The 26,594-nt window shown below is 35.8% G+C and overlaps 1 protein-coding gene across 1 annotated transcript in view; it reads left to right on the top strand.

Annotated features, from left to right (window-relative positions):
• Positions 1-26,594, top strand: part of PCDH15 (protocadherin related 15) — a 789,434-nt gene that overhangs the window by 298,365 nt on the left and 464,475 nt on the right. The window contains exon 4 of the mRNA XM_053663991.1: positions 24,148-24,308. Within this exon, the coding sequence (XP_053519966.1) occupies positions 24,148-24,308 (161 nt within the window). The remainder of the gene's footprint in view (positions 1-24,147; positions 24,309-26,594) is intronic.

Raw genomic sequence — 26,594 nt, 5'->3', positions numbered from 1 at the left:
CTGCATGGGATATCTGAAATTTTCCTGCCTATGTTCTCCTCTAGGACGTTTATGACATCATGACTGATATTTAAATGTTTTATTCATCTTGAGTTTATTTTTGTGTATGGTGTAGGATGGTGGTCTAGTTTCTTTTTTGCATGTACCTGTCCAGCTCTCCCAACAACACTTGTTGAAGAAGCTATTTCTCTTCCATTTTATACTTCTACCTCCTTTGTTAAATATTAATTTCTCATAGAGACACAGGTTTATTTTGGGGCTCTCTATTCTGTTCCATTGATATATGTGTCTGTTCTTCTGCCAGAAATTTATTTTTATTGAATTCTTTGGGGTGACAGTAGTTAATAAAATTATATATAGGTTTCAGGTATATAATTCTATACAATACATCATATTGTATTGTATGTTTACCACATGAAGTCAAGTCCACTTCTATCACCATTTATCCTCCTTTATCCTAATACTCCTGTATTCATGAGGTTTTTTTTCTTTTCTTAATTCCTTCACCCTTCTCACTCAGCTCCCAACCCTTTCCTCCATGACAGCTGCCATTCTGTTCTTGTATCTATGCCTCCACTCTGTTCATTTATTTCACATAAATATTTTATGCTTACATTGTGCCTTTTTTGGTAAATTTTGTTGTTTGAGTCAAATATGCTAGATGAAAGTTCTTCATGACAGTCTCTTGTTTTTCTTTTTATGTTTGTAACAGCTCTAATAATATCCCCTGTGTCAACCTCATGTTAATAATTATGATTATCATTTTTATACTACTGGTGGTTTATCCATATTATTTTATTTCTAACTATTTATATTTTGAGTTTTTGAATGTCACAGTTTTTTGGTATTACATTGCTATCTGTTCTTAGATAAAGGTATTTCTGAGCACTCATTAAAGCAGGTCTAGAACTTTCTAGCCTAGCATATATAAGGCACCCTAATGCTCTGAAAAGTGACTTTGTTATGTGAATTAAAAGAACTGACTTTTAAGATTTTGAGCTAAACCCGTGAAAGTAGTAGATTTCTGTTATTAAGGTGCACCTTGAATTTTCATTGTTCTCTAAGAAGCACTATGAAGCAGCTCTTTGGGAGTAGAATTATATGACTCATTGCTTCAACCAATAGATTCAGTAATGGAAACAGGAACTTCTTTGCTGAACTTGTCAACTATTCATTTTCCACTGACTTTTGCATGGGATTTTAAAATTTTGCTATGATCTTGAGAGGCCTTCTCACAACCCCCTAATCCAGTGGATTTTCTAAATCACGTTTGGCCCTTTATGTGTGATCTACAGATGGCTGTTATTTGTACTGAGCTTAAAGATTTCCAGGAGAGGCCGTGAGGTGAGCCATGGCCTGCTGCCACTAGTGATAGACCTGGGGCCATTTAACAAGAAATATGGGTCATATCAAGGCCAGATGCTGCTTGCCTGAGAAATTTTAGGGAAGAGTAAAACATGAACCAAGACAGACTATTCATATGGAAAAACCAAGGAAAAAGTTTCAGTGGGCCTGCAAGTTGTGTAGGGAAGGGTCTCAGAAAATCACCAGGGTGGGTGAACAGTGTGAGCCAGGGTGATGGAGAGTCAGATATGGTGGCCATCCACCCCCCTTTATGGGGTGGGGGGTGCTCAGAAAAGGAGCAATGACCTCTGCTAGCATTTCTTTTCAGAAGAAAGCTGCTCTCAAGTCTTGCTCTAATGCCAGACACTTTACTTCCTTCCTGTATATCCCTGGTGCCTTTCAAGCTGCTCCTCCTAGTGCTGGAGCTCAGAGCCAGTGAGTTGAGTTAATCTGTTCATAGGCCCTTTGAGAGTAATGCCTGAGACTCCAGAGCCCTCCATCTCACTCTGCCACAATCCTTCTGGTTTTTATAGCCAGGAGTTATAGAGACTTCTTTCCCTGACACTGGAGCCCTGGGCTGGGGGGCCCTGGTGTGGGACTGGGACCCCTCAATTCTCAGGGAGGACCTCTGCAGTCAAGATATACCTTCCAATTTTTAAAAATATATATTTTCTAATTTAATTTATTTATTTTTAGAGAGAGAGAAAGGGAGGAAGAAAGAGAGGGAGAGAAACATCAATGTGTGGTTGCCTTTCACATGTTCCCCATTGGGGACCTGGCCCCCAACCCAGGTATGTGTCCTGACTGGGAATCAAACTGGTGACCCTTTGATTCCCAGCCCATGCTCAAAACACTGAGCTACACCAGCCAGATCCCTTCTAATTTTTATTGGCAATATATAGGTTTGGGACCAGCCTTTTCTGTGTCTCTGCCCTTCCTACCTATGACAATGTGGCTTCTTTAAATCTCTAAGACTTTCTTTTAGCTAGATTTCAGGCAATTCTGAATGATGCTTGTTTTGTATTTAGTTGCAATTTTGATGTGGTTGTGGGAGGATTCGAGTAATACATTTTCTTATTCTGTAATGTTGATCAGAAGTCAGTAATTTTTAAATGTATAAAATACAGTATAATAGCATAAATGAAAACTGACGTGTAATAATATGAAGACGGGAATAAAATGAAGTAATACTTGAGAGTGAGAGTGTACATTATGACAATATATTCACTCAGTGATGAGATGTGCTTGTAAAGCTAAGCTTTCTTTTTTTAATATTGAATATATTGGGGTGACATTGGCTAATAAAATTATATTGGTTTCAGATGTACAGTTCTATAATACATTATCTGTGTACTGTACCATGTCTTTACCACCCAAAGTCTCCTTCCATTACTATTTATCTCCCCTTCACCCTCTTCTACCTCCCTAAATATAAGCTATATGATAACCAGTAAATATAAAAAATATTTTCAGCTACAAATTTTTAAATGTTTATAAGTTTTAAATAAACCCATTACTTGAGAGAACTATAATTTCTAATGGATCATATAGTAATTAATTCAGGAAACAAAAGATAATCTGCTGGAGGAAGTGGAAAAGAATATGTTATATATGGGTTATATATATGGGTATATTAGGTCATTCAATGTATGGTTAGAGGAAGCTTCATTGAGACATTGATTTTGGAGCACAAATCAGAAGGTGGTAAAGAGCAAGTATATTGTCTCCAGGAAAGGAGATTCTAGAAAGGCGATCTAAGGCAAAGGTGCTAAAGTTGGGAATGTGCTTGCTGTATTGGAGAAATAGCTTATAAACTAGTGGTTAAAGAATAAAATAAAGACAAGCATTTTAGAACAAATAAGAATTTGGCTTTTATTATTAGGGAGATTAGTAGCCCCTAGAAAGTTTTAAGTTGACTTACTTTTGAATGGGTAACTGGTTGTTGTGTTGAAAACTGGCTGAGGCAGGGCAAAGTTTAAACAGGAAGATGATTTAGAAAACTATTTTAAACTCTAGGCAAGAGATAATAGTGCCACAGACCAACTTGGTAACAATGAAATTAAGAAAAAAAGATAAAATCTGGATATATATTGTATATAATAATATTTTCTCCAAAATGTATATGGGACTTGAGGGACAGTGAGTCAGCAATGACTAATAAAAATTCTGCCTGGAAAAATTGGAAAGGTGATTTTTTTAACTAATATGAGAAATATTTCTATTATTCATAGGTATAGAAGTACATAGAAAGATCCAGAGGGCATTTTGATCAGATCTCAATTTGATTTACTTGTTAGACATATGAGTAAAGTTGTGGAGGAGGCAGTTAGAATCTGCGTTTTGGTCCAGGACAGAGGTCTGGACTGGAGATTTAAATTTAGGAGTCATGAGTCAAAAATAAAGGTGAGACTGCATGAGGCAATAAAAGAAAGAAGATACAAAGAATAAAGTCATAAGAGACAAGAACGACTGAGCAGGAGAGCCCAAGATTGAGCAAAAAATGATATAGAAATAGTTTAGTAGCATATAGTGTTCTGAAAGGTGAATGAAAGAGGCATATGGAAAAGAGAGTGATTAACTGAGTAAAATGTTTCTGATAAATAAAGTAACTTGAAGATTGAGAACTGAATACTGAGTTTAGAAGTATGAAGGGCATTAGTAACATAGACAAGAGCTTTCTTGGTAGCACATAGGGATGAAAGCCTGACTACAATACGTTCAAAAGCACATGAGGGAAGGCTGTGGAAGAGGAAGTATGAGCTAATCTTTTTTTTTTTCCGAAGCAAATTTTTTTCTATTACTAACACAACCAAGTCACATATTGGGTATTTCGTTTCATTATATTAATGTCATTTTTCATCATCAGCCTTGAGAACAAGGAAACTTTATTGGGCCACTCAGTAAGTAATAGAGGATTTGGCTACAGCTAAGAAAAAGGCTTTCTTATGTTGGAGTATATGCCATATGTGGCCAGCCAAACTAATTTGGTCCAAAGTGAGTTATACTTAGCTTATTCACTAGAAAAGTGAGCCTGTAGACTTCTGAATACATTGCCCTATTCAGGAGTAGGTCTAATACTCAGGCATGTAAGGATACCCAAGCATACTCACTGAAGAACAAAGGAACTATTTTAGTGGTAAGATATAATTCTCTGCTATTTTTTAAATGGATAGCAGCACTGTTGTTATATTATATATTCTTAATAAAAGAACTTAATGTGGTATTTGCCATATAAGGTCTTTCCAGAAGGTATTCAGCCATATCATATGAAAAATAAAGAAAAAAATTTAAGATACAAGAAACAAGAAGCATTGTATATAGGACAATGACACATCAAAATCCCTTCCAAGTAGGCACCTCAGGACCTCATATAGTTCTAATCACCATCAGGTGCCCCATTGATGGTCTTAAATCTCTTCCTTTTCAAATGTGATTTTAGTTTTGGGAAAATTCAGAAGTCACAGGGTGCCAAATCTGGGCTGTAGAGGGGATGAGTCACCTGGATGATTTGATGTTTCTCCAAAAAACTCTGCATGAGACCATACATGAGAGGGAGCCTTGTTGTGATGAAGCTGCCAGTCACCAGTTGCCCATAGCTGTGACCTTCTGAATCATCCAGATAGTTTCCATGGAAAAATGTTCAAGCTTAATGAAAAATTTGATGCAGATTCATTGTTCTACACACTCAGTCATTTTGAATGCAACAGCCACACAGTACACTTGCTCACTCAATGACATCTACTGCCCCCACTGACTAATACAGTGAAGTGATCATTGTTCACGCATGTGCATTCCAGTCCACTCTTCTTGGTGGCCAGGTTGGATCAATATTGTGCAGACTGTTCTTGCTATGTTAACAATCGCTGGACTCTTTTCTGGATAGACTTTGTATATGTCATACTAGAGCTAAATGCTATATGACTATATAATGCTACATGTACTGTCAATAGGATCTAAGCTCATTTGTACAAAATTTTTTTGTTCACAATAAAATAGTGTTCTTGATAGAAACTAAAAATTAGTTTTTGTTAAGGTAGGTTTAAAAAGGTGTTTGCAGTTCCAATAATGGGAATATCAAGAGATAGAAATGAAGCAGGTAATCCAAATTGGACAATGACAAACTGATTTTACATGGACACATAAAGGAAGCTACAACTAGATAATGTCAAATGCCACAACTGCGTTATGCTTAATATGCTCCTTATTGCCCTAAGCCACTCACTCAAATTTTATTTTAAAAATGTCTCCTATTTCCACCTGAAATATGCTCCATAATTTACTATTTGTAGATTTTCTTAACAAGTTGTATTCAGGGCAGATGCCTTAATATGAGGAAAATCACTGTGCATGTATAGACCATTTGCCCGTTACATGAAATCTCCACCTGTGTAGTCTACATGGATTACATCAGAAGGCTCCTGAGCCCTCTTAACTTACTGTTTGCTACCACCAATGGGCAAGGTAAAGACAGGGAGAAAGAAGAGTAAAAAGAGGCATGAAGTTTCTTAAATACTCCCATAGCTTCTCCCCTGGCTGGCTTACTCCTCTCTAATTGTGGCTCTTACATTTTCTTTTGGATTCTGTGTTTTTCCAGTGACCTTTTCCTTAGGAATCTATTGTTTTTGCAGTGCATGGCATTACCCCTTATAGTTTCCTTGTGTTTCATCCACATTTCTGTCAAGTATTTCTTTAGTAAAGAAATGTATTTATATTAGGTAGCCTCATTTGAGGGTGGCATCTTCTTCTTGTCAGTATATCAACTAATACAGTAATTAGTACTTGAATTGTTCCCAAGAAAAGAGAATCTTGAAATGAGATTCTTGTATTGAACTGTGCATGTATCTAAGAAGTCAGGGATTATCTTTTTCCTGGAGTTTGGGGGGAGAAGATGGCAAGCAGCTAATGCCATTTATTGTGTGAGATGAAGTACAGGTGTAGAGTTCTGGGAAGCAAATGACTGAAGCACTTAATCATTGTGGCAATAGTAGTCATTATAATTATATTTGGTTCTTCTGGACAACTCTAGGACATATAGATAGGAAAAATGTGAAGTTAACAGCATAAAATGCAATAAAAATAAATGTGGAGATCTAGAAGGTCTCCATGGAAGCCCTGAAGGAGCCCTCCATTGTGTTGTAATTGTGTTTCAGAGGTGCAGATATGCCTCAGTTCTCCAACTTTCTACTCTCTTAAGCCAACACAATAGCACTGAATGGGAAAAGAGATTTAGAGACATAAAACATGAAGGAATTATGATGAGGTTGAAAACTCTGAACCTCTGAATTCCATGAGCCCCTTTGGTCGGTGAAGCTGATGCCTCCCTCTTTCTCTAACCCCTAGGGGGTCATGTCTTCTCTGCCTAATAGCTGTACACAGACTGTATATGAACAGTTTCCTCACAAATTGAGAAAAGATTCTTAGGACCCACACTGACCACCCCCTCATTGCCTCTAGTCCCATAAGAAATGTAGTAAAAGGCAGAAAATTGTACTTAAACAACAATTAAAATTTAAAAAAAGAAATGTTAGTTCTGGATGGCTCTAATACAAAAATAAAACCCTCTTCAAAACAAGACAGACTGTATACCAAAACAGGTGAGAACATTGACTAGAGAGCAATATGGGAGTTAATTCTAAAGGGGTTAGATAATAGAAAATGAAATGTAAAATTATCTTGTGCTGACTTCTTTTTCTTGAGTAAATTCACCCTGGATTCAAGGTGTAATGTGTTGGTTATCACACTGAGAAGTGCTGAGAAATAATCTGCTAGACTGGCTAATTGAAGCCAGATCTCAATGGTAACTTACACTTACTTAATGAGATAGAAATAGCTAAACTTTTCCAGCCTATTATGTAACTGGGTTCTCAAACATTAGTAAGTGTCAGAGTCACATGGTTATTTTGGTGAAGCACAGATTCCTACCCCCTACCTTCCAGGTGTGCAGTTTGATACTCTAAGATTGAGGCACAAATAGGGATTTCTAAAAAGTTCCCAAATGCAATTGGTAGTCTGCCTGGGGAATCATACTTTGAGAATAATTGTGATAAACCTTATTTACTTAAAGTAGAATATACAGGCAAGCAATATCAATGTCAACAAGAACATATGCCACAAATACTAAATATATCAACAATATCAGAATTTATAGTTTTAACAAGATTCCTGGGAGATTAGTATACACATTAAATTGGAAAAGCACTACTTTAAAGAAGGATTATAAAAGTTCAGGGTGATGAAAAAGCAAAATGGATTTATTTTTATGTATGCCCTGATAAGCCACCATTTATCCATACCCTTCAAGAGTTCCCAGAGGACATACAGAGCAAGGAGGTCTAACAATGTATTAGTAAAGGGATCATGCAGCATCCTTGAGGAGCTCTACATACTCTTCTGTGTAGATTGGGAAGGGTAGTGAAGGATGCAGAATGGGATGTGGCTTTCTGATCTTAATTAGAATAAAGAAATGACTGCATGTACAAAGTGACCATAGTGACAGGGATGATTAATTCATAGGCTCAACAAGGCAGTTTCACTAAGGCTGGCCTGGCTACCTGTATTAGTAAATGTTCAGCTTTGCAGCAACAGAGGCCAAATGTGAGTTTCTAATATGGTGTCATTCCTCAAGGAAACCAGCGGGCTATCCAGTGGCACAGATGTGTTTTTCTCATGGAAAATACAACATATTCTTCAGTATCAATTTTTGCATTACTTGCCTGCAGTGTTTCCACATGAAGCGCTATTCCTGTGTGCAGAATGTGCCTTTTTGTCATTGACTTTACCATTTTATGGTGGCAATACAACCTTATTTCCAACAAGGAGATTCATGCCAAGACAAACAAAGATAGCCAAGAGCCCACATCCATGGAATTTTCCAATGGTGTTACCATCATGTTCTGTTCCCCAGAAATACTAGTTTGCCAGGATGGTGGGATATGCTACTGAATTCTCAGATTAGGGATAGCTAGGAAATGATTTACCATGTGTTTGCATTGTTCTTCTATAGTAGGTTGGCATATGATTTAAATTAGAGGTCAGCAAATTTTTGCTTTTTACTCTGAGACCTTGTATGAATGGAATTTGAATTTCTACAGCCAGGGGGTGAATGTTTCCATCAAGAAACTTAGTTGTGTTGCAGATGAATTCCAAGCTCAGCATGTCACCTGGCCATTTGTGAAGTCCTCATGCTACTGAATCTCTTACCAATGTAAGTATTTTCTGTACTAGCTGGGGATTATTCGTCTTGATGATGACCTCAGGCAAATACAATAAGGACAAGGGAGGCAAATGACCCGATATAAACCCAGGAGATTGACTAAGATGCCCCTTCTTGCTTTCTCTGAAGTCTGAGCAATGGAAACTTGTAGCAAGCCATTAAACACAAGTCCACCAAGGATACAGATCATACATGAATGGATATTTGTGTCATTCTACAAGGAAAAAAAAACTATTCAGCTGAGGCACTTAGAAAAGATAAGGAGAAGATGGAATGAGAGTTGGGAGAAGGCAACTGTGATTAACAAATTAGGTCTCCTGACAGTTACTAAATTGAGACTGCAGCAGTTACGCTTTACCTTAAAATCAACCTCTACTTGTCCCTTGTTTTCTTTTTTTTTTAATATTACTTTATATGAGGAACACTAATAGTGATTAACCTTTAGGGAGTAAAATGATATGACAGCTGATGGATTTTCACATTTCCTTTTATGGAGAACCCAAATTTTCTCTTTCATTTGTCTCTGCCTTGCTCTGTGCTCTCATGTAGCTGAGGTTAAGTCCACGCCAAGTGTGAATGAAAGGATGCGCTGTTTCTTGAACTATTTTTCCCTGGTTTCAGTGATTAAGTGCAAATTGTGAGTACACTACAAGAAATCTTTGTAGCATTTTGCTGTAACAGCTAAGTAAGTGGTAGTGGGCTCATATTAGTGAACAAAGAAAAGAGTAGTTCAAGTGTATGTGGACTAGTCTTGAGTCTATGTCCGTGACCATATTATAGTGGGTAATACTATGAGGTTAATTTTTCAAATATAATTTAAAAAATCCAAAATTCAGAGAAAATGCACGCATACATTTTCATGACTAAGTTTATAATCATTTAAATTTTCTTAAAGTCTTTCTTACCTGACACATTTTTGCTAAATTTGAGAAATAAAATGTATCATGTATTTTAACCTTAATAAATTGATGACTAATATGATTTACTGGACTTTTGTCAAAGAAAAACACTCATGCATTAAATTATTGCATGACCACAATAATTGAGTGACGGTGATGAAAATGATACTGAAGGAATGAAGATCAAATAGTTTATATTGGTTTTGCTGGGAAGCATAATCTTACATGTATCCCAGATGTAAGTTGTATGTACAACAGAGTAAAATGTAGGAACCATATGTAGTTTACCAAGCTGAGGTGTGACTGACAAAGCAGTTTCACCAATATAGAGTAATTCTTTGATAACTAAATTTTATAATTTGAGTAAACTTAGCATTATAATTTTTTTTAATTTCAAAAAGGTTGGTTAATTAGCATTAAAAGAACAAGCTATAAATTATCAGCTTTATTCTTTAAAACTATTGTCTTCATGGAATATTTGACAAATACAAAGCAAAAGGCTAGAAAGGTCTTGGTCTTAGTTCATGAAAGTCTCCCAAGTTGGGCTGGCACACAAAAATACCTACAAGAAAACTCAGATGCCAGTCTAACCACCTCGGCTTGCCCTCTGCCTACTACCACTGCCCTCTCTCTGCCAGCGTCTCCACAGGACCCGCAGGCTGACCGAGAACTTCTCAGTCAAATGACCCACCACAAAGCCAGCCCCTCACTAATTCAAACTTGTGGCCCCAAAATGCTTCCTTCTCTACCTTTTGTCTCAGTGTGATGATCATTTCACTCTTCCAAATTTATTCTCCTTCCAAACGCATCTTTTGTTTATACTGATATCTGTGCCTAACAGTTTATTTTAAGTTCTTCTTTGAATGCCTGTAAATTTGACCAGCTTTCAAAATGTTTTGTTTCGGAGAAGGAGGTTTGTTTGTTTGTTTGTTTGTTTGTTTAAAACTGAGCTGTCTACAATCTTCATCATAATCTACAATCTTTATTAATACTATGCAAGGACACTGGTGAACCTATCAGTTTATGAAATAGAGCAATTTTAAATTAAGAACTTATTTTTTTACTCTTTGGTTTTTATTAACCTGATAGGTTTTGTTGTTTGTTTGTTTGTTTTCCTTTGAAAGCATCTTTTCTATGCAGAAATAGCTATTAGTATTCTGGGGGGTAATAATATTGCAAAATTATAGTTTTGTTATACTCTTAGTTTACCTTATACAACTTTTAATCTTATTTATAATGCTACTAACCTGAATGTAAAAATTGGGCAATAACTTTTAAGCAGATCTCTGGTTAATAGTGGATTCTTCAAAATGAACAACTTGAAAGTGCCAGGATAAAACAGGTTATGAAAATGTACTGTTTCTGGGGTTTAAAATAGCTCCTTCAATACATAAAGTGTTTCTGACTTTCATCATCCAAACTAAGCAGATAAAATAAACTTTTAAAAATTTTAAAGAAGAGTATTTAATTTAATCTGGTTTATTTAATTTTTAAAATGAAAATTGTCTATACTGGCAAAAAAGGATATAACTAAAAAGTTTATTTCATTAGTAATTACAAAGAATATTAAATTAAATTTACTTAGATCAGCTTCTTGTATGATGAGCCTATTTTCCTATACCTATTATAACATCAATTTTTAATTGATATTATTTAGTATAATATAGAGGAAAGTTTTTAAAAAGTACCCCTTTTAATAAAATTTTAAACATTTGAGTGTGTTTATGGCACTTTATTAATCAAACTGAAGCTAGTTTAGTTTTCTATTATAGAGGCATTATGATAAAAAAAAGTCTTTTGCTGTCTTAATACAAGTCTGCTTTAAAACCCTGCATTATTATTTAATATGTAAAATATGTTCTCCACTTAAATGACTTCTTCCAGAGGGAAATTACTTATTGAAATAAATTATTCTTATGTCCTGTATTCTTTTTTAAAGATGTTATTTGTTTATTTTTAGAAAGAGGGGAAGAAGAGAGAAAAAAAAGGGACAGAAACATCAGTGTGTAATTGCTTCTCATGTGCCCCCTACTGGGGACCTGGCCTGCAATCCAGGCATGTGCCCTGACTGGGAATCGAACTGGCAACCCTTTGGTTTGCAGGCAGACACTCAATCCACTGAGCCACAATAGCCAGAGCTCTTCTGTAATGTACTCTTAATTGACATTTGGTATAATCATAAGATTCACATGTTTTGTTTATTAGTACTGTTCGTCATTAAAGAGCCTTACCTTATTGTTTATAGTATTTGTTTCTTTGAATAATTCTAGAGGTGAGAAAACAGATTTAATGTTAGAGTTATCACCACTCATAACTCTTGCAGAGATACTGAAAAAAAACACACTATTATTATACAAATCAGTCTACAGAGTAAAATATTTGAAATATTTATCGCAAACTAAATTCAAAATTAAAAATGGGAGAAGACTATGCATATGACCTACTTTGCTTCCTAGAATATAAATTTCTTTTAAATCAACCAGAAACTCAGAAAACATAAAAAATTAAGTGAAGTTGTCAGAAGATATGTTTATTTGTTTCTACCAGTAATATTGCCCCTATTTCTTTTTTTAACTTTATGTTACTTTTTACGCTATTGTAGATGTACCCCTTTTCCCCCTTTGCTCACCTTCTCCTTACTCCCTGCTGCCCAGTCATCACCAGACTATTGTCTGTGTCCATGGGTCATGCATATATGTTCTTTGGCTAATCCCTTTACCTTCTTTCATCCAGTTCTCTGCCTCCACTTCTGCCTCTCTTTTTGCTGTGCCCTTTCTTTTATGTAATACTTCCCATGGGCCTTTCATTAAATAAGGTGCTTTTGCTTATTTAATCTGTTTAACACCTGGGCTGTTGATGCACGAAAAAAGTTGCTTGAGATTTAAGTGTCCCTACTTCTTTTTACTATACACTTTTTTTTTATTCAGTATACACTTCTGGTGAGCCTTGCATTAAATGAGGTGCTTTCGCTTATTTATTTTTTAACACATAGGCTGTCTATGCATGAGAAGTTGCTTGAATTTCAAGTAAGATTTATTTAAATGGTACATTTAAAATCCAAAACATATTTTACTATAAATTAAACATAATTTGTATTATTTCTATAACAAATAAAATACAGAAAACTAGTTAAAAAAGAGAAAATGCCTTCATTTGTTTTTATTAATGTTTTATTCATAAGTTTAACAAATTTTATTCCTCTACACTGTTAACTCTATGTGCAATTTTTAATTATCAAACTCCTGTAAATTAAATTACATTTACAAATTTGACATAAGCTCTTCAGACTTCTAATGGGGTTAGATAAATGTATCAAACAGGTGTTTTTTCTATATGGCTAAGTAACTCAAGTTAATCAATCATACTTATATATGTATTAAATTAAATTATTTAAACATTGAAATATTGTTTAAAATCTTAGTCTAGGAAAGCTTAGGGACTTCTGTTTGAGGTAGAAGCATAGGAAAATATAGCTCACCTCACTGCACAACAGTATCAAAATTAAAACTAATTTATAGAACAGTTATCACCCAGAACTGTCAGAAACTGAAATGAATGGAAGTCTGACAACTATGGAATGAAAGAAACCACATCCATTCAGACTAAGTAGGAGGGCCAGTGACATGGAATGGGATGGTCTCACATCCACATGTGGTGGGCAAAGCTTTGGGAAGGATATCTCTGGAGTAAGGAGTCCCAGCCCCACACAAGGCCCCCCAGCACAAGCTTCCAGTACCAGGAAGATAAGTCCCCATAACTTCTGGCTGCAAAAACCAGTAGGTATTGAGCAGGTGAAAGAATTTTCTGGAGTCTCAGGCAGTTCCTCTTAAAGAACTCACACATGAACTTACTCAGACTCATTCCCTCTGAGCTCCAGCACTGGGGTAGCAGCTTCAAAGGCACCAGTGGCATACAGGGAAGAACTGAAGTGCCTGTCATCAGGACAAGAGCTGGGGCACAGCTTTCTCCCAGACAGAAAGATGGGCAGAGGCCATTGTGCCCTTTGTGAACCCTCCCCACACAAACACGCAGAACCAGCAGGAGGTACCATATATGAAGCTCCAGGAAGCTGGCTGACACTATTTGCCTCACCCTGGAAATCTGGTGAACACCAACTTACAGGTGTTAACAGTGCTTTCCCATACAAATTCCTGGTCTTGGCTCATGCTTTACAACTTCCTAAATCCTGTCAAACATACAACAGTTGGCCTCAGAGTGCCCCAGCCCCTACTACTGGCTAAGTATCCACAGACGCAGCACTAGTAGCAGCCAGCCTAGATTCATAGCTTGGATTCACCTAGGAATCTCCAAGCTCAGCACCAGTAGCAGCCATCTCAGATTGCTTTATAAGCCCAGGCAGGGTGGCCCTGGGAAAAATGCAGATGGGAGCTGACCTTGGCCTGTACCGCCTGGGACACCCCAGAGCCTGCCAATCCAGTGGACAGCTACAGACCACATCAGAGCACCACCCTGCTCCTGCACAGCTGATCCTCCAAGGAGGGTAGAGATTGGTGGTCAGTGGTCACAGCCAGTCCTTTCTGTGACTGGTTTGGATGAATCCATCCCATTGACTGCCACTAGCAACTGAAGCTCAACTACAAGAGTAGGGTGTACTCAGCCCAAACAAAGGGCACAATTTGAGTACCCAGCATGAGTGATAGTGGAGGCTGTACCACTGAACCCTATAGGACACCTACTACATTAGGTCACAGAGGCAGTCATAGTAGCTTTACCTAATACATAGAATAAAACAGAGGGAGGCTGCCCAAATGAGGAGACTTAGAAACAGGGCCAAAATAAAAGAACATATCAAACTCCAGAAAAAGAACTAAAGGAAATGGATATAAGCAATCTATCAGGTGTGGAATTCAAAACACTGGTTATAAGGATGCCCAAGGAACTTAGTAAAAACCTCAATAGCATAAAAAAATATCTAGTCAGAGACAAAGAACACACTAATTGAAATAAAGAGCAACTTAAAAGGAAATAGCAGTGGAGTGAGTGGAGCTGATAATCAAATTAATGATTTGGAACATAAGGAGGGAAAAAAAACACAAACAACCAATGAGAACAACAGAAGAAAAAAGAATCCAAAAAAAACAAGAATATTGTAAGCAGTCTCTGAGTCAACTTCAAGCATTCCAACATTCTCTTTATAGTGGTGCTAGAATGTGAATAGCAAGAACTTGGAAATCTATTTGGACAAAAAAAGAAATAATGAAGGAAAACTTTCTGAATTGGGAAGGATATAGACCTGCAAGTCCAGGAAGCACAGAGAGTCTCAAACAAGATGGATGCAAGGAGGCCCACTCTAAGTCACATCATAATTAAAATGCCAAAGGTTAAAGATAAAGAGAGAATCTTAAAAGCAGCAAGAGAAAAGTAGTTAGTTACCTACAGGGGAGTTTCCATAAGTCTGTCGGCTGATTTCTCAAAATAAACTTTGCAGGCTAGAAGGGATCAGTAAGAACTATTGAAAGTCATGAAAAGTAGTGACTGATAGCCAAGATTGTTTTACTGATAGCAGAGCTATCATTTAGAATCAAAGGACAGGTAAAGAGCTTCCCAGACAAGAAAAAAATAAAGGAGTTCATCATCACTAGACCATTATTACATGAAATGCTAAGTGGTCTTATTTAAGAAAAAGAAGATCAAACCTATAAACAATAAAATAGCAAAAAATACATATCTATCAATGATTGAACCTAAAAAACAAACTAAACAAATAAGAAGAACAGATACAGAATCATGGATTTGGAGAGTTTTTGTTGGTTGTCAGGTGGGAAGAGATGTGTGGAATAATGGTGAAGAGGTGAAGAAATTAAGAAGTACAAATAAGTACTTACAGAATAGCCATGGAGATATAAAGTACAGTATAGGAAATGGAGTAGCTGAACAACTTATACACAGGATCCATAGACAAGAATGATTGTGTTGGGATTGCCTGAGGAAGCAGGGGGTCACCAGGTAGAGGGGGCAAAAGAGGGAAAATTAGGATGACTGTAGTAGTATAACCAATAAAATATATTTAAAGAAATAAAAGCTTAGTGTCATCTTTTATTTTAAATCACACATCTAATAGCAATGAAAACATCCTAAGTTGACATTTCACTAAAGAAAGAAAATTTACACTCTCAAGTGAAGTTTTGTTTAAAAATTTGCAGCACAATTTACAGTAGCCAAGTGTTACAAGCAGCATAGTTGCCATCTGTAAATGAGTGGATAAAAAAACTGGTACATTTACACAATGGAATACTACGCAGCAGAAAGAAAGAAGGAGCTCCTACCCTTAGCAACAGCATGGATAAAAGTGGAGAATATTACGCTAAGTGAAATAAGCCAGGCAGTGAAAGATAAACACCATATGATCTCACTTACAAATGGAACCTAATTAACAAAACAAACAAACAAGCAAGCAAAATATAACCAGAAATTAAAATAAAGAACATACTGATGGTAACCAGAGGGAAAGGGGAGGGTGGTAAAGGGGGCAAGAAGGGAAAGTGTTGTCAAGGAACATGTATAAGGGACCCATGGACAAAGACAAAGGAGGGAAGGATTGAGTGTGGGTGTTGGGGGCCAGTGGGGTGGGGGAAAGTGATGGTGGGCACTTTCCCCCGCCACAGTGGAGACAATTGTACTTGAACAATGATAAAAATAAATAAATAAAAACAGAAAAGCCCCTGGCTGGTGTAGCTCAGTGGATCGAGCATTGGCCTGTGAACCACACGATCTCGGTTCAACTCCCAGTCAGGGCACATGCCTAGGTTGCAGGCCAGTTCCCAGCAGGGGACTCAGGAGAGGCAACCATACATTGATAATTCTCTCCTTCTCTCCTTCCCTTCCCCTCTAAAGATAAATAAATAAAATCTTTTAAAAAATGGGAAAAAAACCTGTCATCATTGCCTTGCTAGAGATTTGATTTATTGTTGTAGAGTTTAAGAACAGTCCATGTTTCAAAGTTTCTAATTGATTCTAAAGGAGCCACAGGTTAAGAAGTGAAGCCTATTCAAGAAGAACGTTTTAGCTTCTTTTAAAAAAAATCACTCAGTCCACCTACACATTTTAAAAGAGTATGTTCAATGATTTTTGTTTTTCTAATATCTAGCAGTGACATATTTTTGTAAGCAGCAGCTGCCTGATTAGATAGAGTCCTAATCTTTTCAGTGGTGGGGGTGTATGGGAGATGAGCAAAATCTGGCTCATTTTGAAACTGCCGTTCTATAATTATATTTTTTAAAGTTTAATATGGTCTTTCTCTTTATTTCAACTACATTAATTTGACGATCTAAAAATAAAATCTTGCAGTATTATGAGAGTATTAATTTTTATCATTTTCATATCCCTAAATTTGAATACACTATAATTCACTTAGAGTTTTATATTTTGCTATTTAGCCCAACTGGTACAGTAAGCAAACGTCAATAAGCATTTTCACATCACTAATATGACTTCCCTTGCTTGTTATCTTGTTCACTGATTTTTGCCCAAAAGAAATGGCCTTTTTCTTTATTACGAGTTCTGAGAGATAACTGAATAAACTGTTGTCCCTCCCCTTTTATATTCTGTTTTGCATAAGTATGGTCGTCTTTTTTTTTTCTGTTGGGTTTTAGGTAAGTTTTATATTTGTATTTTCTTCTATGAATAGTTATAAAAATGTGATAAACCACTATAATGTGATATATAGTGATTTATATATAGTTATAAACCACTATATTTTAACATATAGTGGTTTATATTTCCAGTTTAGTAAAATAGAATGAATAACCCCCTTTATTATGCTTTAGTCTATGTGAACTGCCAGTGGCAGTAAGATGAAAAGTATTATTTATTGAGTAACTAACTACATGCCCCTTCCTGCATACATGACCTTATTTATTCCACAAAATAATGCACATTACTGATTATAAGAATCTGAGAAACTTGCATACGATCACAAAGTTAGAAAATATTGGGGCTAAAATTTTGAACTTAGATCTTTTGCTCTTTGAGCTATATTCGTGATATATTGATGCATAACAATATTAAAAACAAAGTGTTTTACAACACGCACACTTACCGTTTCATAATTTCTTTGGGTCAGGAACTCAGGAATAAGAGAGCCTGCTCATACGCTTGTGGCCTCACAAGACTATAATCAAGGAAAAGTGAAACTAGTTCTTGGAATGCCCTGGAATATTTAGATAGAGAGGCTTTGAGCACAAAAAGAGTTTTTTTTCCTTTCAACATATTAATTTTAGAATCTAAAATTTACACAATAACAACTATATCATTGCTATGCTTCCTGTTTACCTCACTGAAATTGCATCTTACCTACATTTTTACATTTTAGTTTGTTTTCATTGAATACTGTAATTTAGGAGCTTCATTTATGGTTTCATTTGCAGGGGGTAACATGCAAGTAAAAGCAATAAACACTCCTGGCTTAAACTGGGGAAAGATTGTTGTGACAAATTTTACACAATTCCTAATATTATATATGTTTGATTAATTATTTTATAGCAATAAGTGGTGGGTTCTGTAAACAGTCATTGTCTTTAATGTTTGGAATGAACCCAAATGGTTCTCTGCTCTTTCTGTAGAACTGGCTCTTCGTGCTTCCTGATAATTAGGTTAATTAGAAAGACAATGGACTCCCCCCTACCCAGAGCTGCCTGCACAGCATTTTTAGAGAGTAATTCATTTGTGTTGTAATTGCCAGTTTGAATAAGTGAATAACTGTTGCATAAAAAAGATTAAATATCCAATTATTATTTATACCATATGTGTATACATATACTTAGTTCCTATAGCACACGTTATGTATATGTATCTGTGTGTACATGCATGTGTGTTTAGATCCTAATAGAACCAAACATAGGCTGCAGATGAGTAAAACATGTTCAGTCTAAAGATTATTACTGGTACAAGTTTGTTGAAAAAGACTGTATTCTAGCCATCAATTCTAATTTCGGTTTCTATGAGAAAAGTCAAAATTAGCTGAAGTTAGTAAGTGGAAAGAGCAGTTTATCACTCCCTAGTGATAGCCAGCTGGATGGGTTGTGTATCAGTTGGAAAGCAGTGTAGGAAAACTAGGCTATGGAAACAAGGGGTTCTCGTTACGGTTTTATCTCGAGTAAGCATTCTCTCACTACTTCGAACTTGTTAGAATGAATCTTTTGAATTCACGTCCTTTAAGTTTATATAAATTTTTGGAGATTTCTTGGCAGTTCTATGCATTAACCAAACGTGATAACACTAGCGCTTTGACAAGAACAGTAGACTTGATTTGAAAATGAGTCACTGTGCGTTAGCACCAAATGCTTTCCCTTCCAAAAGTGTGGTTAATCACATCAGCAACAATAACTATAATTCACAATTTTTAAGTCTTTATTCCATACAAAGGACTGCAATCAGTACTTCCTTATACACATGGGTGGAGGGGAATAAAGTTAGCATAAAGAGTAAAGTGTACTTATTCGTAGATTATTTTACAGTATATTTATGTCTTCTTGAACTGTTCTGCACAAACTTTTCTCATAATTAAAATGAAAGACTAGCTATGTAAAATAGTAGAAATAAGGCAGAAAATCTATCTCAGTACTTTTATTTAGTACAAGTAGAGTCTACTTTAGTGGCAATATTTTATAAAATGTTAATCTGCAAAGGCTGTGGGTACAAATGAAAGCTGTATGGTTATTTCTCAGAATTAACAATAAATTAATGAAGAAGGCTAGATTGAATTCTCAATTTTGATGAAAAGGTCTCTACTTAGAAGCAAATGGTCCTCAATACCTAAATGTTGAAGAAACACAACACCCCCAATATTTCAGGGTGTAAAACACTGAATGACTGTGACAATTGGTAAGGATATCATTAAATATTTAGTTGTGTTAGTATTGATATTTTTATTGTGGGTTTTTTTTTGGTTTTTGTTCTGGTTATAAGAACACAAGTTTTTTCAGATACATACAAATGATGTTATGGTAGAAACACTGTATCTATTGTGGTACAAACTTTGTCGAAATTGAAGGTGAGTAGAGTCATGTAATCTATCCATTAAACATGGGTGGTAAATGGTGGATCCAGGGTAAAATCCTAAGACTGTTTATTTCAGGGACAACTCTCTTAACATCTATGATATGGATCTCAAAATCAGTTTAATTCCTTGACTCTGATTGTAGCAATTTATTATAAAGAAAGGAAATCTTTATGTAAGGAGAATTTCATTTTGAGTACCACCTATTCTAAAAGACAAGTCTCTTCAGAGTTAACACCTCTTGATTAATCTATCTCCTTTTCTCCATACAATATGTCTCTTCACCTCTATTAACAGTCCTGGCTCTGCTATACTCTCAGAGACATCTGACTTTCTTATTATTGCTGCCTAGTGTATCCTATCCTTTTATTTTAATCTACCTGTGTTTTTACATTTAAAAATTAAATTGGGGATGGGAATGGATTTTAAATATCACATGGAAGAGGTGAAATGAAAGTTTTTACTGGACAAATGGGAGGTTAGCAAAATAGAGAGAAGGCAAGGGGACAATGTCCTCCCAATCTGCCCAAATTTGCTGGGTGGCTACTTACCAGCACTGTCTTAGAACATCAGCTGCCCAGATCTGGAAATCTTTGATCTGTGGAAAGTTACAGTCCCCACTGCTGTGGCGGAACAGAGGGAAGGCTCCATGGCTTACAGTTAACCTAAGCTTGGTGTCATCAATTATGCTGAGAGGAGAATGGAGGACAGGGTTGTCCAGACAAGCCATAGTGAACTACTATGTTCATTTTTTCTTTATTTTTATTGTTGACACTATTGCAGATGTCCTTATTCCCACCCTTTACCTGGGCCTTCCAGCCCCTGCTCTCCCTATCGCTGTGAGTTATACATATACATTCTTTGGTTATTCCCTTTATCATTTTTCATCTAGTCCTCCACCCTCTGACAGTTGTCAGTCTTTTCCATGTTTCCATGCCTCTATTTCTATTTTATGTCAGTTTATCTTGTTCATAGATTGTACATATAAGTAAGATCATATGGTATTTGTGTTTCTCTGACTGGCTTAGTTCACTTAGGATAATAATGTCCAGGTTTACCCATGATGTCACAAAGACAAAATTTCTTTCTTTTTTACTGCTACATGGTATTTCATTGTGCAAATGTACTGTGGCTTTTGTGTCCTCTCATCTACTCATGGATATTTGGGCTATTTCCAGATCTTGGCTATTGCAGACAATTCTGCTATGAACATAGGAGTGCCTATATTCTTGCAAATTGCTATTTCAGGATTCTTAGAATATGTTCCCAGAAGTGGAATCATTGGGCCAAAACACAATTCTATTTCTCTACGTCCTTGTCAGCACTTGTTTGTTGATCTACTGATTGTGTAGCTATTCTGACAGGTGTTAGGTGTTACCTCACTGTGGCTTTAATTTGCATATATGTGATGATTAGTGATGATGAAGTTTTTCATATGCCTTTTTGGTTATCTGTACATCCTATTCAGGTTCTTTGCCCATTTTTAATTGGATTGTTTTCCCCCTAGTGTTGAGTTGTATAAGTTCTTAATGTATTTTGGAGATTAATCCCTTATCAGAAGTATCATTGGTGAATAATGTTCTCCCATTCAGTGGATGCCTTTTCATTTTGTTGATGACTTTCTTTGCTGTGCTGATTGTCCCCAGCGTCATGTGTCCCTTAGCTGTTGTCTCTTCTCTCTCTTACCTAAAGTTTTGGTATAGAGTGACATGGCATATGAAAGTCTTGAGAGGTTTTTGGCAATGTAAGTGGAGTATTTTTCTGAAAGAAAAGAAAAGCTCTTTCTTTTTCAACACACTGGTGCTAGAAACATTTATAGTTGAGTTTCAATCATTGAAGAAAATAGGGTGAGGCAAGAGCAATAACAGAAAAAATATTTAGATTGTCTCTATAAAATGAAAAACAAAATCTTGAAATAAAATACAAGCCCACATAGCATTTCAATTTGAATGATTTAATAGTGCTTAAAAGAAAGGGAAACATTTTTGCACTCTTGGTAGAAATGCAGACTGGTGCAGCGACTGTGGAAAGCAATATGGAGATGCTTCAAAAAATTAAAAATGGATCTTCCCTTTGACCTAGCAATCCCACTTTTGGGAATATAGCTGAAGGAACCCAAAACACAAATTCAAAAGAACATAAGCACCCCATGTTCAGTGCAGCATTATTTATAACCACCAAGTTATGGAAGCAGCCCAAGTGTCCACCAGTAGATGAGTAGATCTACTCAACTATGAGACATTTACATAACGGAATACTACTTGACCATAAAAAAGAAGAAAATTTTACCACTTACAACAGTGTGAATGGACCTGGAGAACATTATGTTAAATGAAATAAGCCAGCCAGAGAAAGACAAATACTGTATGATTTCACTCATATGTGGACTCTAATGAACAAACTGAACTGACAAGGGAAATGGAGACAGGCTCATAAATGGAGACCAGGATGACAGCTGGTTGTGGGGAGGTGAGGGGATGGAGGGATTGAGCAAAAAGGAAAAAGGACTCACGGACAATGAAGAACAGTGTAGTGATTGCTGGGGGGGGCAAGATCATAATGAAAAAAATACAGTAAAAATTAAATTAAAAATAGCTGTTGCAGACTTCTCTGGTTTTAATTCATCTGCATTATGAAGGAGAGTTTGTCACCCCTTCCCTCTGTATGCCTGTGTAGTGTGTGTGGGTACTGTAGAGAAACCGGCTGTTATTGACATTATGTACTGACTCAAGTTATAAATGTTAATGTTACTTGACCTACCTGTTGTACATTTCTTTGTTCTTTAATCAGAAAAAAATTCACTTAGTTAATTAGATATTTGAATACAGGCTAAATACTTTTTCAAAGTTTAGTTGTGTGAAATATTTGTAAACCGATATGTACTCAGCCCTTAAGCATATTTGTAAATCAGAACAAGCCATCATTATCTCTCCTTTTGATGAATTATCTGTAGGTTATTTGTTTGCCATTTCAGAAAAAAAGTAAAGATGAGCTTTATTTAGTATTTACTTGTATGTATGTATACTAGTATGTGAAAAATTAGAAAAAATAATCTTCCATTTAGAAAAAAATATGTGCACGGGCCTGCAAACCAGACAATCGTGGTTCGATTCCCAGTCAGGGCACATGCCTGGGTTGCAAACCAGTTCCCTGCAGGCCACTTCCCAGCAGGGGATGCATGAAAGGCAACCGTACATTGATGTTTCTCTCCCTCTCTCCTTCCCTTCCCCTCTAAAGATAAATAAATAAAATCTTAAAAAAGAAAAAAAATATGTGTACCTGAGAATAGGCATGTTTAAAACATTATTTATTGTTACAAAAGAGCAATGGTTCACTCAACATTCCCTAGGCAGATAAAGCTTATTATAAATTATATGATAGAAAAATATTATAGATTATTATTATAATATATTTGCTGGGAAAAATCTTCCAAAGTACTGCAGTTTTTTGTAATTATGCAATGATATAACATTTAGGCTGATTTTCAAAGAAAATGCAGCAGATATATTTTGCATGACTATTTTTCAGGCTAGATTCAAATTTATGGATTACCTACATATTTTTGCCTGGTATCTCAAGGCAATGAGTTCTCTATATACATGCCATTTATCCTAATGTCTCTAGGATCATACATTGTATTCACATAACTGCATTTCCTCTGTATGCTGTAAGTTTAGCAAAATGAATCAGCTGAAAACAATTTCCCTCAGTTGTGTTGCATTTAGTTTAGCAAAAGAGACCATTGCTGTATGGGGGGCAATGAGATCTGAATGGCATCAGTGCTGCTTGTGTTCAATTTATAAAATGCATGGGATCTTTAACAGGTTAGGAAAAAGTAGAGCTCTTATTCATCAGTTCAGCTCACTGAGAAAATTGTAAGAAAGCAAGCATCCAAATGTTACTCTGGAATACTGTGTTGCTCCACTCCAGTACCTCATACATGTCTTAAAGAAGAATGGCTTCTATTGTGTGCCTGTATGTTGGTTTTATCTTTTATATTAAGATTTGTATTTTATGGATTTGCCCAAGATAACAGAAAAAAAGAAGTAGTTCTTACCAAGGGAAACTCTGCTATTTCTTTATCTCTTCTTTGCTCTTATTGTTGGGATATCTCTTTTCTTATCACAAGCCTGAGTGAATGGAAGTACCACTTCTTCCAGACACTTTCTTTTGATCAGGATCAAATTCAGTGATAACACTTGTGAGAAGTGATGGACAGAGAGGGGAACAGATTCAAGTTGTTAAAGGCAAATAAGAAATAGATGGTGAAACTCACCAAGCGTTTGAATCTCTGCCTCCCGCCTTCATCTCCCCCAAAATATCCTTTATAAATAGCACAATAAAAAGATGTTGTGCCTTTTTGAAACAGGACATTTTTTTTGTATCATACCAAATATAAAGTTGAATAATTTGTACTTCACAATAGATTTGCAAATTAGCCAGCGTATTACTTTTGTTTAAAAATGTGGGATATCTATAGTAGTGTAAACAAGTTAAATAATTATCTATCTCTCAGGACTATGTGAAGGTTAAATAAAATAATGTACATTAAGTGCTAAACACAGTGCTTCTTAATTTAAAAAATTCTGGATACATGATAAAAATAAAATGAAATAGTGAAAAGAATGAACAGAAGTAGAGTAGGTTTTCAAATGACTTTCTTTGGTTTCCAGGTACCATTCTGGTGGACAACATGCTGATCAAAGGGACTGCTGGTGGACCAAACCCCACCATAGAACTCTCTTTAAAGGACAACGTGGATTATTGGGTGCTCTTGGATCCTGTTAAGCAAATGCTTCTCCTGAACAGCACTGGCAGAGTTCTGGATAGAGATGTGAGTGTTTTTGTTTCTTTGTGTTACAACTGTATATTACTTTAATGACCTGTACATGTTTGCATTTGTTGATATGATATTGAATCTTCTTTGTGTAATTTGACTTTATTTCCTATGCCCCTCAACAAAAAAACATTTTTTTAAAATTCTTGAAAGAAGAATAGAAAGGAATGGTTCTGTCTGAGAGAACCATTGAGTCCTCTTTCTATAAATCTGGAAGCTTATCAGGTTTCAGAACTAGGAGAGAATAGAGAAGTCAGAATAAAGGCTCAGTAACCTTGGAAAAGTAGGATAAGCACAGCGATAATCCATAATGAGGTCTGACCATGCAACTAGTCATTGACTTGACGACAGACAGTTTGGTAGGAGTAAATGGACGGCTGCTTTTACAAGCAGTAAGCATTGGTTGAGAGGTCAGTTTGTGGTGATGTGCTTTTACAGCTGTAAGAAAACTAAAAGAAGGTGGAAGTTAAGCACCAATTTCTTGGCAATGTCCCCATCCAGTTGCTCCAGTCCAGTCATTCTAAGGGAGCATGACCTAAATATTTTGTTAAGAACAGCTAAATTACCAAAGTCATTGAATGTCTCATTTCTGGAAAAGGTTAAAAGCTTGAATATATTTATTTTAATTTGGCTTTATTCTCATTTACTTGCAATTCAGTCTTGCATACAGAATAGAGTATGTGAGTAGTGGGGTTTTTAGTAACTGGTAGTAATTGTACAGAACCTTGGGGAAACTAAAGGAGTACATCTAAACATGCCTACTCCAAAATTTCTGGTTTATGAAATTCAAATGCCAGATATTCAGTTTAGTGAACCTGATTCATCTCAACACCTCTCTCATGATTTATGATCCATTTTCCAATATGGCATAGACTAGATGATGCCTACCCTATCTCACATCTAAAATTCAGAGTCTCTGAGACCTTTGTGGTGAGATGGGCAGCACATAGGACCCTCTCGCCAGGGTGCGCTGCCTTTGTATACTTGGGGAGACCCATAGTTTAGCTCACTGAGTAGTGGTAGCACATGTGAAACTTGAGTAGCAGGGGAGGATGGAGTGGGGCTGTTGAACTTAATACAGACAAAATAAGTAGATTTTAATGCTGCCCCCATTTCCACCACTGCCTGCCACTCACTATGTCTTTTATCACAGGAACATTCCTTATACACCAGTTTATCATTTTGGCTGGGTGGCTAGAATAAAGACAACTGCTATTTTCAAAATTTCTTGTATTAATTTATCTTATCATAAACCTTACTTTTTATAAAAATAATCTGGACAATAATACAAACTAGCAAACTATAAAATCTTGCCCACCCCTGCTGCATTACTCAGAGACATCCTTTCTTGGTTCTGTTTAGGTTCACTCACATCCAAGTCACATGCATTTTACAGCATGTTAGAAGAACTATGGAATGTTTATCCATTTCAGACCACTGTAACTTTATATTTTGCACTCTTTTTTAAAATCACCTTATAGATGATTATGATAATTTACTGGTCACTAAAAAATTACTTTTTGGGAGCCTATTTCCTCATATTAATTTAAAGCTCAAATTTAGGCTTGAATTAAAACTAGAGAGAAAGGATATCCTTTAGTATAAATAAATGATCTTCCATATATTCAGCCTATAATATTGTTTAAATTTTAATTTTTTACCAAAATTTATATTTATTTTTCAAGATAAGTACCTGTTTCTTAATATTATTTTTTAAATTTTAAATATGGTCACTATTTATAGGACATTGGCTAAACTGAAACAGTGTCATGGGAATATACTTAAAATTGATTTGGCATGAAAGTAATAATTATAAAAATATGCACAGGTATGATTTAAAGAAAAATCCAGGCTGGTTCTCTAACCTAATAATGAAATAAAGTTTCTATGCTATGGTCAACTTGAATCTGCAAAGATACTTTGCTAAGAGTGTTGTCAGTGAACACCCCACTGAAATTAGATAAAAATGATGGAGACTAGGTCATCTAAAGAATATTAAAACTAAAATTAATATTGCAAAAGGAAATTTGTAAATTAATAACACCCCACATACTTGCATACCTGGAATGTACTTACCATTTGTCAAATAAACTTATTGAAATAATATCAAGACATTAAAGAAGATGCTCTACACCATAGTAATATGAAAATTTAAGCCTGTATAGTTAAATAATGTCATACCAGAGATTTAACATTATTATCTTGCACAGGTACTTCCACTTGCTGGTGAGATTTAAACAATTAAATTAAAGACAAAGGACTTCAACCTTTGTATGAGTAGGA

Source organism: Artibeus jamaicensis, unplaced genomic scaffold, assembly GCF_021234435.1.
Source record: "Artibeus jamaicensis isolate MK-2021 breed Jamaican fruit bat unplaced genomic scaffold, CSHL_Jam_final contig_332, whole genome shotgun sequence".
Taxonomy (NCBI): Eukaryota; Metazoa; Chordata; class Mammalia; order Chiroptera; family Phyllostomidae; genus Artibeus; species Artibeus jamaicensis.
Note: the sequence above shows the minus strand (reverse complement) of the source record. Positions and strands in the feature narration are given on the sequence as shown.